At 46.7% G+C, this 13,611-nt stretch overlaps 1 protein-coding gene across 7 annotated transcripts in view; it reads right to left on the reverse strand.

Annotated features, from left to right (window-relative positions):
• The window catches only part of brsk2a (BR serine/threonine kinase 2a), a 152,477-nt gene extending 139,152 nt beyond the window's left edge, over positions 1–13,325 (reverse strand). The window contains exon 1 of one of the 7 annotated variants that reach the window (XM_061772867.1): positions 12,985–13,325. In XM_061772867.1, coding sequence (XP_061628851.1) covers positions 12,985–13,078 — 94 coding nt within the window. In that variant the 5' untranslated portion in view covers positions 13,079–13,325. The remainder of the gene's footprint in view (positions 1–12,984) is intronic. The other 6 variants (XM_061772865.1, XM_061772868.1, XM_061772866.1 and 3 more) reach the window with 6 other exon arrangements.
• Positions 13,326–13,611: the final 286 nt, after the last annotated feature.

Below are 13,611 nucleotides of genomic sequence, written 5' to 3' on the forward strand. Positions count from 1 at the left end.
TAGGCAGAGAAGGTAATAAATTACAGTGTAGTGACACTGGGGAAGACAGAGTAATAAATTCAGGTTATTGTCAGGCTAATTAGGCCACGTTTGAGGCACACCCACTGGCTTAAGGGTATTGAGTATGGAACACTAACGGTAAAAAAGGTTGTAACACTAAATATTCAAGTCTTGAGTATCTCCTTAGTGAGCCTCCTTGACTGTAGCAGGTCAGTGTGTATTTTTGCGGGTGGCTCAGCATCCATTTACCAAGAACAGAATCCGGCTAATGAAACACAATTTGACTTAAAATTACAGCTCACACTGTAAAAAAAAAAATGTCTTCATCCAGTTTTTAGTATATGATCACCCGGTTGTTATTTTGACCTTTGCGCCTTGTAAGCTGAAGTACGATGATACATTGTACGCAATCCAATATTCACAAGCAATTAGAAATATAAAAGAAGGTTCCTCTTCCATTAGCCTACCTACGCATCAAATTAGCCCATTTATATGCATGCTTGCACATGGTTGTGTGTGGGATTTTTTAGATTTATTCGAATAACTGTTTTGTTTTCTCCTTTTCACAGCAGTGGGAAAGCTGGAACCGTGAGATTTGGGGGGGGTGAACACGTCACACATGCTTGCTCTGTTATTAGAAAGGCCCCGAGACAAAGCCTGGAATCATACTGTGTGGGGGCTTCATTTGTTGTATTCCAGATCCCTTAATGTGTGCGCATTCGTGCTGTAACAATATACCAAGGTCATAATTCGATACATATCATGATTTCTGACCCGTGGTTCAATGTTTTGTTTTGTTTTTGGGGGGAGGTTAAACAACAAACAAAAAAAGAGAGACATTATGATAGCAAAAACAGGACTGTTTCTTTAGAACACACAAAAAAAAAGAAAAAAAGAAAGTCTGTGCTGTAAATAGGGTTGCCACCCATCCCGTAAAACACGGAATCGTCCCGTATTTGGCCATTAAATGTCACGTCCTGTATTGAACCGATACGGGACGCGATTTGTTCCGTATTTGGATTCACGTACAATACAAAATGTACACTACACAACACACTAATCTGACAATAACGAGCAAAATAAAAAAGAGGAGGAACTGCTGGGGGCAGCAACATTGTCATGGCGATACACACTGTCGTTCGTGAGACCCGTCACACAGCGGTAGCCACAGGTTTGATCATCTCATATCAAACAGCTAAGATAAACACAAAAATATAGATAAAACAGACGCAGACGCAGACGTATTTGAAAGTCCTAATACCTTAGCAACTGCCAATAAAGGTTCCAGTTGGTCAAAGACGTAGGGTGAGAGAGTCCCGCCTCGCAAAGCGCTGAGCAAGTTGACCGACAGCAGAGTGAACGCAGCTGCGCAACTGAATGTCGTAACGTAACGTATGTGAACAAACACGCATGTAAACGACAATTTAGCCAGTCTGAAAAAACTATCGTGCCCATTTTGTCATTGAACAATAAGTCGATATATTGATTATTGTGACTGGCGGGTATATGCTGCAAGGGAGCATACGGTGTGTAATGGTTGAATTGAATTCTTTCTGCCACTGCCCACAAAAGTGCGGCTTATCGGACCCGAATTGCTTCCGGTGAGATCTAATCACCTCCGCGTGAAATGAGGCCTAGCTGAGCAGAACAGCAGTGTAAGGTCTGGAGACCGCAGGGAAAGATCCATTAGGCATGAAGCGAGCAGGAAGAGCAAGGGTCAAGAAGAAAGTGGGTGATAAGACCATGAAGGAAAAGAGAGCAATGGATACAGAAATCAAGAGGGAGCTGGTTATCACTAAGTAGGTGATTTGAAAATAGGCTGGCTGAAATTGTCAACATGACGTTTCTTTACTTCATATTCACCGGTTCGGCGCGGTGGAAAAACTGGTTAGCGCATCTGCCTCACAGTTCTGAGGACCGGGGTTCAATCCCCGGCCCGACCCGCCTGTGTGGAGTTTGCACGTTCTCCCCGCGCCTGCGTGGCTTTTCTCCGGGCACTCCGCTTTCCTCCCACATCCCAAAAACATGCATTCATTGGAGACTCGAAAATTGCCCATAGGTGTGAATGGTTGTTTGTTTGTATGTGCCCTGCGATTGGCTGGCAAGCAGTTCAGGGTGCGCCCCGCCTCCTGCCCGATGACAGCTGGGATGGGCTCCGGCGCGCCCGCGACCCGCGTGAGGAGAAGCGGCTCACAAAATGGATGGATGGATGGATGGATTCACCGTTTGTGCTAACTAGGGCTGTTGGCATTTGAGTCCACCAAAAAGAAGAAAAAAAAAAGAAAAAAAAAAATTCAGATTCTAATCACAATGAATCAAAGAGAGTATCACACTACTTACTTTATTCTGACAAGAGCTGAAACTGCTGCCACACCGCATTTCAAAGAATACAAAATATTTCACGATTTTTAGCCTTTGTTCATGGCCGACGGCATTTGGACTTACTGAGCATAGTTTCTGTGCATGTGCGCCCTCCACCCAGATCTCCACAGAAGGAGGCGTCCAGTAGCCTGGCTCGAGAAGCTGCACGGATATTCACGGCAGCGCCAACCAAAAGCGAAGCCAAAAAGGAGCCATTACTGAGGTAGACAGCAGAATGGAGAAAGTTGATCCAACACAGTGTGGCAGATGACGAGGGCTAGCTAGCTAGCTAGCTAGCTGGCTGATTCGGAATATATTCATTACTGTCCACACGAAAAATGAAATCTGGATTTAGAGGGTGAGTCCGAGCCCTAGTGCTAACCCTCACAAATGGGTTTTTTTTTTGGGTGATTGGACAGAAATACTCCAAAATCTAACGTGACATCTAATCTGATTCTATATGTCATTCAATTTTCAAAGTTTTCCAGGTAAAAATGGCTAAGGGTCACAATATTTGTATTCAAAATCAGAGTCAGAAGAATCACGATCAAGATGCACCAATGAAGGGATAAAATATCTCAACTTGAAATTCAACAGAAACCCAGATTTATGTTGAATAAAGCACCAGTAGAAGCAGCAGTGTTATGCAAAGAAAGAAGTAATTCGAATCATTATAACCGTAATCCACTCATACGAGTGATGCTCCGTCACACGGTGACCTGCGCATGTCCTCCGTTTTGTTTAAAGCACGACAAGCACAAACAAACGGACCAACGGCCACTGCTTGCTTACATTTTTGCCCCCATTATGCAAACTGTAACCCACCAAAGTAGCACGGAGGACAAAAACTAACCATACCAAACAAAAACTGATTTGCTCAAGGACAGCCGAAGCCAGGTACAACCATGTGACTATGGCAACAGACCCTTCACATCAAAAGCTAATAGCTACACAGTATGCACCATGACAAGCCCCTGCCGTGTGGTCAACTGTCATTTCATACATGTCAGGGTTGTAAATCAAGCATGACATGGTCATTAGCGTGGACACAGCTGGACACGTGTGTAGCGGTTTTGCGCATAGATATGACGACTATAAGTCGGTAAGCCGGGCTCTTATCCATCCATCCATTCATTGTCTTCCGCTTATCCGAGGTCGGGTCGCGGGGGCAGCAGCCTCAGCGGGGAAGCCCAGACTTCCCTCTCCCCAGCCACTTCCTCTAGCTCTTCCGAGGGGATCCCGAGGCGTTCCCAAGCAGCGTGTCCCGGGTCGTCCCCGGGGTCTCCTCCCGGTGGGACGTGCCCGGAACATCTCACCGGGGAGGCGTCCGGGAGGCATCCTAAACAGATGCCCGAGCCACCTCGTCTGGCTCCTCTCAATACTCGAGTAAATCGGAATATTTTCAAGTTCTTCCAGACTAAACTCATCCAGCCGTGCCTTTATGCACCCTGCTCTGTGCACTGGGGCATGCTGCAATAGAAACGGACCTTCTTCAAACTGTCCCCACAAAGTCAGAACCACGCAACTGTCCGTGATAAGCCACTATGTGGCCGACCCCTGGTTGATTAATTAATTCAGAGATGAGCCCTGAGAGAGAGAACCACTTTGTGTCGTGGATTTTAATGATAATAGAGGCACTGAGCCTGAGGTTTGTTTTTGTCTCATACGGAAACCTCCTCCTATGTGAGTCCACTCTGTCTATCTCATGTGCTAAAACTCCCGTGATTTATATCCTTCTGGAGCTAGTATGGATCATCAGACTGATGTGAAGGAGGAGGATGCAGTGCACAGACACCAACTCACGCAAAAGAATACACGCGCACACACACACACACACACACACACACACCACTAACATCGCCGTGAATAAGCAGCTTTAAGCCTCGAATAAAAAAATAAAAAAAAACATCTGGGATGAAGATGAAGCAATGGCCCTTTTTTCCAATATGTTAGTTTGTTGCCTTGTCACGTAATCATTTCTATTAGTGATGGTGAGTTTAAAGTAGACTTTACACCGATCTGATCGGCCTGATCGGTATCGGCCGATAATTAGCATTTTACGCTGATCGGCTTTAATGTCTTCATTCGCCGATCCGATCAATCCGCAAAAGACATTTACTCCGTGTCGCCGTTGTGTACAGTATATTCGAATCCAAAAGCTTATTTTTAGCTTTGTCGCGCATCTTTTGATGTAGCACTGTAAATATCTGACCACCAATAAAGTTATTTTTAAAAAACATGTCAGCGGTGTGAGACAGACAACACGTTTGAGACGGACAACAACTAATGCCCAGATGAGACAAGACAAATTTGCACGATGTCAGACGACTGCAATAAAATCTTGTATTCCGATACCACCGCATTCCGTTTTTTAAGATCACTGGGCTTCATCTTGTCAACTCAAACGCGACCGGATACACTCATTACCATGGCGGCGACGACGACAACAACAACAATGGATCGCGGCGTGTGTTTTTTGTTTTTTTTTAAGAACAAAATGGGGAAAACGTGTGTTGGTGGTCACCGGTGATCGGGAGAGGATGTTCCTTTAAGGCTTGCTTGATGTATGTTCACGTACTTTGAATACGATATCGCTCGCGAGCAGGTAACAAAACGTTACGTAGCCTCGCCAGCTAGCACCAACGGTTGTAAGTGAACATGCAGGCGTTCTGTCGAATCATGCTGGAAAGTTTTGGTGTGGGCGAAGTCATTGAATTACAATAAAGTCATTTAATTACAGTACGTTAGCACCCATTATTTCGGTCATCTCGACTGAACGGTGATTTCCAAACTTTATGGAGCCCAGGCGCATATTTTACAATGGAAAAGTTTCACGGCACACCAGCAAACAAAAATGTCACAAAAAGTGGATACATTCATGACTGTATTTACTTCCTGCCATCTAATAGAAGACCGTTTATCATTTGTTCTGTCTGTCACTACGCCTCCCTGGCATAAATAGAGAAACAAAGATACATTATTTATTGTAAATAATTTTTGGAGCAATTAAATACACAAGTATATACAGTAAATGAACAAGTCATGTAAAGAGACACATGGTTTTTTTTAACTCGCTGATCTGTGATCGGCCTCAAAAATCATGATCGCAAAAAGCCTAGTTTAAACCAAGTAAAGAATATCAGGAAAATAGAAATCCTGATAAAATGAGATTAGTAAAGTGATGCAACGATAGTGCACTCAAAGGTAAAAGGGGCACTTGGCTTAAAAGTTATTACAATGGATCACTTTATTACAGGATTTGACCTCATTGGCAAAAAAGGTCCACAGTAACCTTGCACTTAGTGCTGTGCAATATGGACAAAACGTTATATCCTGATGAAGATCTAGCCAGTGTTTTTCCTTAAAATTAAATAAAATGAATGGCAATGTTTTGTTACCTTTTAGAAAAGACTTTTTATATAGAAAACAAAATGAATACATTCCTAAATTTTCCCCATCGTCAATACAAGAAAGAAAATGAAGTGACCGTTTCTTGTAAGAATAGAACACAAATCAATCTAAATAACATATATAATAAGTACAAGAATCCAGCAACTCACCATGAATTTTATACTGAGCTTTAGTCATGTATAAAAGTAATGCAATGAGTATCGATCAAAATGAAAAGAATCTTTCACTGAGCATATTGCTTTGATGAATGGCCTTTTTCAAAAGGCCTATGATGGATTCTGCAGCGCCAGTGTGCGATGTGTAAGGGTGGCGCGGTGAGAAAACGGTACCAATGTCAAGGTCAATGGGCCTCCCATCTATTTGTTAATGGCTGAAGTAGAGCAGGACAGCCAGCGCCGGGGGAACGAGGACAGAGCTCCCCCCAATCACAGGCTATCCTGCCGAGGCGAGCCGAGCCGAGAGCCACTAAAGCCCAGGCTCCCCGCATGTGCTCGTCTCGCAGATTTCAAAACGGGAACACAGAATAGAGCGCAGAGCAAAGGGCGGGACGAGCCTGTCTGATGCGCGGCCGTATGTCTGAGCACACGCAAAAACACGCACGCTGCACCAGCATATGTGAACCGCACATCACATACGCCAGTGACGAAGCTGGACAAAACGCTCAGTGTGACTACATTCAACTCGCACGCACACACACGGAAATAGGCTGCATACTGTATTTCGCAGGTCATTCTCAGACATTACGATGCTGATTGGAGTTTGAGCGAGAGCGGCAGAAGAGAAAGAAAAGTGCGTAGGTGGAAGACGAGCGAGAGATCCCTTCCGTTCTTCGTGAAGGCAGACTGGGAACCAGCGAGCGGCAGAGAAACCATGACAACCAGACGACCGACCTTGGCAACTGACCCGGCATTCGCACGGTCTTAGGCAGACAGGCGGCCATGCGAGGGTTCATTTGAGCTGACGTGAAAGACACGGTAGCTGACTTCTATTGAAACAAGGCACAATTACAAAAGATATCCATTTAGAAAATGCAACATTTATACCGCCGCTAGAAGATGAAGAGAGATATTGCAACAATTGAGACCGGCAGGAGAGAAAGAAGCTAGGGGACCATCCCCGTGAAATTAGCAATGGCACGAGAACACAAAACAACAGAGCCTGGTGAGCGCAGGACTGCGCTCATCACTGCTAGGGGGAGAAACTCTGCAATTGCAATTTCTTCAGGCATTTCCATTTTAAAAAGGTTCCCACTTGTGGTAGTTTTATTGGAAAGTCGAGCTAAATATAGGCTACTGTCATTGATTAGTTGACAAAAAAAAAAAGACTCACTCCTTTGTTACAATGAAATGAAACATCCATCCATCCATCCATCCATATACTGGCTGATGACAGGAATGTACACAGATTTTGGTTGCTTGCTGACAAATAATGTCTGCAAGTGTTGGTTTTGTCTTCTCTAATCTATTGGCAGATCGTCTCGCTGCTATGATATAACATTATGTACATAGCTAACGCAGCTGTCGCCACCACGTAACGAGTTGGGATTTACAGATCGGAACCATACAACGGCGAACCAAATTCAACTGGGCAGCTTGGTCTTAAACTATGTCCAAGGTTTTGTATGCGACCATAAATTACTTATTCACATCAAATTTTTTTTTTTCTTTATAAACTGCACCACACGACATTTGAAGGTGAACCTTCGGCCCAGTCTGAGGTTCTGAGCAGTCCAGGATATCCCCCGTACTTGGCCGCATTCATCAACCGGTCATCCTGTCCCTGCAGCTGAAAAACACCCCCACCGTTGCATGATGCTGCCACCATCATGCTTTACTGTTGGGACTGTATTGGACAGGGGATGAGCAGTGCCTGCTTTTCTCCACATATGCCGCTTAGAATTAAGGCCAAAACGTTCGATCTTGGTCTCATCAGACCAGAGAATCTCATTTCTCACCATCTTGGGAGTCCTTCAGGTGTTTTTTAGCAAACACCGTGCGGGCTTTCATGCGTCTTGCACTGAGGAGAGGCTTCCGTCGGGCCACTCTGCCATAAAGCCCCGACTGGTGAAGGGCTGCAGTGATGGTTGACTTTCTAGAACTTTCTCCCGTCTCCCGACTGAAGCTCACCCACAGTGATCTTTGGGTTCTTCTTTACCGCTCTCGCCGAGGCTCTTCTCCCACGACCGCTAAGTTTGGCCGGACGGCCAGCTCTAGGAAGGGTTCTGGTCGTCCCAAATGTCTTCCATTTAAGGATTATGGAGGTCACTTTGCTCTTAGGAACCTAAAGTGCAGCAGAAATGTTTGGGGAACCTTGGCCAGATCTGTGCCTTGCCAGAATTCTGTCTCTGAGCTCTTCAGGCAGTTCCTTTGACCTCATGATTCTCATTTGCGCTGACATGCACTGTGAGCTGTAAGGTCTTATATAGATAGGGGGGGGGGGGGGGCTTTCCTCATCAAGTCCAATCAGTATCATCAAACACAGCTGGACTCCAATGAAGGTGTAGAACCATCTCAAGCAAATGGACAGCACCCGAGTTCAATATTTGCGTGTCACAGCAAAGGGTGTGAATACTTATGGCTGTGTGATATTTCAGTTTTTCTTTTTTAATAAATCTGCAAAAATTTCAACAACTCGTTTTTTTTCTGTTAATACCGGGTGCTGTGTGTACATTCATGAGGGGAAAAAAAATCAACTGAAATGATTGAAACAAAGAGTGAAAAATTGAAGGGGGTCTGAAAACTTTCCGCACCCACTGGAATGATCACACACCGTTTACGTAGCCGACGCTGTTAGGAGCAGTCCAGCCCCAAGCCGGCAATGGAAACATTAGCGAGATTTACCTTTCCAAACCATGCTGCCCTTAACTCAATGGGAACACTCGGTGGAAATGCAGGAAAGACTGCATTTGTATTTGCAAGTTTTTGTTCATGTATGTAGCATGTTTTATGTAGACCTTGGGACCATCATCCTACTTGCACAATTTGAGAACGTTGTAGTGTGCGAGACGTGGACTCACCCCCCATAAAGCCCACTCTTTCAACCATGCGTCACTGATTGACTGACCTGCGGTCAAAAGCTCAAGCCCTTTCTGCCTCTGGAGGTCAGCAATACAGACATGAGAAAGCCGGTAGGACTGGGCACAATGAAGAGAATGATCCATACTTTGGTTTCCTTAATAATGCAGTCAAAACTATCAAGATCTCTTAATGTGCTTCTACTCAAGGTCCCTTATTTTCTTCTCCTTCATTCTTCACGATACTCCCCACTGCTTTTCCTCCTCATCATCATTCATCTCTAAAAATCATTGGCTACATAAATGCTTCCCCAATCGATGCAATTCTACCAAGGTCTCGTCTGATTTACCACATGGTTGAATCCCCTGTAAGAATCTTGAGTGGCCGGGGGAAGCCACCGGAGAATGGGAGAGGAGAGGGGCTCTGTGATGGAAATGGTCATCATAAAGTAATCCAAGTCAAAGTGAGAACCATTTAGGGTACATTTCAGAACCGAGGGAGCAAGGCTTTGGCTTTGGCTGCTGCCCTGATCAGGTCCGGACTGCAACATATGCACGCTCCCAGCTAAGAGTAACACGGGGTTCAAGCCTTCTAAAGATCTGAACAAACCCACAAACCGATTTGCCATTTCATTTCCTCATTCACCGGACGAAAAATGAAGGCTCATCGCGTGAACACCGGAGGCGGGTATGTCCACCCACATCAGAGCCCAGCATTGCTTTACTGGAGTGTCTTTTAATGGCATCCGCAACAGGTTACGGAGGCGTTTGCATGCTTTGGCCAAGGGGTTTCCATTGACAGCATTGAGTGAACATTCCCTCTTCACTTGTCATCGTCGGGAATATCACGGACTGTGAAACACTATGGATCGCTTCCACCAGACAGGAAATCATTGAAATTGATCTCAATGAACCTTCCCCGGCTCACCAGCAAATCAATCAAAACCGAATTAACGGTTTTGCATTATCATGGACTGTACCACCATCCTTCGGCAATCTACCCAATGTTTCTCTCTGTGCGTAGTCCCGCGCTGCAAAGTCCTCGTATGAACTACAAAGGGGGCAGTGCTGACACAAAGACAAGTGAAACTTCTCCATTCCGGATTCAATCCAGTAAACCCAGAAAGAGAACGCCCTAGAAGATACATAAACCGAGATCGAGACCAACAACACATCACAGGGAGCATTTTGTTGGTTGCATACGTCACAATGAAGCAGACCATTTCACTCTCTAAATGTCCAAAAAAGAATCAAGGAGCCGACACAACACCAGGCTCACAGCTTGTCAATATCGAAGTCTTGCAAGGGAAAGGATTTACACTGGATTAAGAGGCCGTTTTAGCCAAACAATAGGCAGCATTTATTGCACTAATCAAAAGCAAGAGAGGCATTTGGCTTTTTTTTTCCTGATGCATGAACAAACAAAGCAGCGATTCAGCTACTGTGAGGACAAAACAAATAAGTGTGACATTTATTAAAGTCTCAGAAATTGCAAGAAAGACAAGTCAAATGTAATTTGCCTCACAAATGGAATGCTCTGCAAGTGCACAAATGTTTTTAAGCTACCAATTCATACCAATGGACATCTTAAGCACAAGGAGCAAAAACATTCTTCACCGTCTACGCTCAAATGGAAATATCACAGTCGCAACACACACTAGTAGTAATACTGAATCTTCCAGGCAGAAGCATGTTTTGACATATTCCCACATGAGACAGGACCTCCATGATCACCGACCGAGCAGACACACCGCTCTCACTCGGTCCCAACCCTCGAGCACAATAACCGTCATTGGTTTAAGATTGGCTTCCACGCCTCTGCGGCTCCGGCCCCAATGAGCAGACACAACCCATTAGAGGACCCTGTTCTGGCCCGGACGGGTGCACACATTGGACAGAAAGCAATAGAACCCGAGGAAATCGAGAGAAAATGCCAGCACAAACAGACAGAAAAGCTAGGTACACACCAAGCAAATGCCATTTCCGTCTGTTGTTACTCGACCGTAAGAAAACATGATTAGACCACACAACACGTAGTCTGTGCGATGTGTCTGCATTTGCCAATATGCAAGAGCTACGTCGCTAAGCTAGAGCGGGCCTGCCCATTGGCCCACGTGATTGTGTGTGGGACTGGGGACTTTGGCTGCGTAGGGGATTAAATCAGGAAGCCAAACCAGAACCACTTTGCTAACCATGTGTGTGTGTGTGTGTGTTTGTGTCAGGACTAATCACCTAATGAACAGGGAAGAGCAGCTAACCAGAGGACAGACTCCTCTGCGCTAATAATAGCACCCAACGGAAGGTGCCCACGGAGACCGGCGACTGGGTCCGGAGTCGAGGCATGCGCGGTGGCAGGCCAACCCGTTCGGAAAGACCTCACTGGGGGATATTAGGCGTGTCATTCATCTAAATGGGTCTAGCGTGGATTAGGTGCACGGGCACTGGTTATGTCATTTTTGGGTGTTCCCCAACAGAACACACGAACGATGTGTGAGCACAAATAAATGTCCTGTCAAGGCTAAAAGCGTTCAACATTTACATCAATTATTGATGAATTTGCTCTGTGAAATTCTAACTTTCACAAGTGAAATGTCAAAACAGACAGCTTCGGACGCAATTCTGACACTTGAGCGTTTTATGCTTACACGAGTCTGACAAAGTAGCGTTGCCAGAAATTGGAACAAAAATCTGCTCATAAATGCGTCATGAGGCACGGATGATCCGGGCGAGACCGCGCGACGGCCGGCCTGAACCCGGCAGACCGGCAAGCCTCTCCTGAGAGCAAACTAAACGGAGTCTCTCTCCAAGTGACACATCCTTCCATCCATCGCCAAAAAAGGATTATACGGGAGCAGCAGCAGCAGCACAGAGGACGGAGAGCAAAGCTACTTGAGGTAATAATATAGTCAGAATTCATCTTTTGTGGAAAACACCATGCCACATTGATTTCTATCGTGCAGATATTTTGAGTATGTGATCCGCAAACCGATGCGGTTCAGTTCAGTTCGCACGGTACGAATGTTACTCCTTTGCAAAGCTGTCCTGCTTTACGGTACACCTTAAAGGGGACGGGGGGGGGGGTTGCACTTTGGATACTTCAGTACCCCTGTGGAGAGTGGAGCTCGACGGTCAACCGCTCAAAAGAGATTCTACAATATCGTTAATTCAAGGTGACGAAAGCAGGCAGCGTGGTGGGACATCGGAGTTAGCGGAGAGGTGCACTACACATTTGTCTCCTGGTGCTTGCGTGGGTTTTGTGTGGGTATTCCGGCTTCCTCCTACTCACCTACTACCCAAATTGCGCAGGAGCGCCTACCGAATGCTGTTGCTTGGGTTAAGTTGCCGTAAGAGTTTGCCATTGAAATTGGACGAGGTATTTCAAATGGAAAAGTTTGGGGAAAGGTGAAAGCATATGACATACGCAAACAACCGGAACATGAACTGACCGGGGGCGCATTTGAGGAAAACACTGGCGGAGAAAAAGCAAATTTACACGCATACGCGGCTGCGCCAGGTAGCGCAAGTAACACCTATTTGCTGATGGGTGAGGGAAATCTTTTTTCTAAGAGGGTCACAAGCACTGCGTCGGAGCTCGCCTCCTCTTGTTTTGCATGCTTGGCTCCACACACGTCGGCCTCACAGCGGCCACGCTCAGCGCGACCAAACATGCCCGCAAATCAAACATGACGGAGTGAACTTGTCATGAATTACCTTGAGCAAGCACAACCCGCAGTGTCCCTGCAGTCAATGAGACATATGTGCCAGCGTTTCTAACACGCCAAAGGGGGATCGCTGTTATTTCCCAGCACCTGTCAGGGTGGTACCCACGGCACCATGTTGGAGGAAACCCAACGTCATGCAGAACCGCCCGCCTGCTTTGCTTGCCTCGGGACTAAGAATAGATCAACGCATCGGGCAAATGGGGATTAACGGCGCTGTGCTCCGACCTGAACACGCGCACTTTAAATAAGTTGATCGTCAGGGGAAAAACTCGGCGTCCACGAGCATCGCCGAAATCCACGACAGCTCTGCCCACTTGCCTCAGCAATGATCACCAGGAGGTTCGAAGTCAACACTTGCATGACGCCACGCCACGCGACGCGACGCGCCCGTGCTCCCGGCAGACCAAAAGAGCAATCGAAACCGGGTGCGGGTGCCGAGCCGGCCGGCCGGCCGGCCGGTAACCCTAACCCACTAACCTGTCTGTCCTTTGCCCAGCGTCTTCTCCAAGCGATACGGTCCCACGTAATTGGCATGCGGGCCTCCGCTGTTGTCTTTACCGGACGATGACATGACGACTGCGGCTGGAGATCAGTGACTTTCTCCAACGACGAGCAGGCGATGAAAAGCACTCCTCCTCCTCCTCCTCCTCCTCCCCGCTTTGAGGTCTTGCTTTCAAAACTCCCCGGCCGTCACCTCCTCTCCTTGTCGCTCCCCTTCTTCTGCCGCTTTCTACTGCCGCCGCCGCCGCCTCCTCCTCCTCCTCCCCTTCCTCCCCTTCCTCCCCCTCCTCCTCCTCCTCCCCCCCCCCACACAACCTCGCTCGGTGTTTGACGAGGCGAGGTTGTCCCTTTTCTCTCCCCTCAGCTCTCCAATCACCGGAGCGCCTTCAAAGCGTTGTCGGCGCGAGCAGCGCTGCGGAGCGGCCACTGTGGGCGGTGCTTCGGAGGCGCGACAGATGATTGGCGGCGGTCTCAACCAATCGCGAGCGGACTTTCTCATTTAGCCGTTACATTACAGCGTGTAGTTAGCCGTCAAGCTATCCCTACAACCCGGGGGAAAAAAAATCAATCAATCAATCAATTTTCCCTGAAGTCTTGGGGATT

This window comes from Phyllopteryx taeniolatus, chromosome 5 (genome assembly GCF_024500385.1).
Source record: "Phyllopteryx taeniolatus isolate TA_2022b chromosome 5, UOR_Ptae_1.2, whole genome shotgun sequence".
NCBI lineage: Eukaryota > Metazoa > Chordata > Actinopteri > Syngnathiformes > Syngnathidae > Phyllopteryx > Phyllopteryx taeniolatus.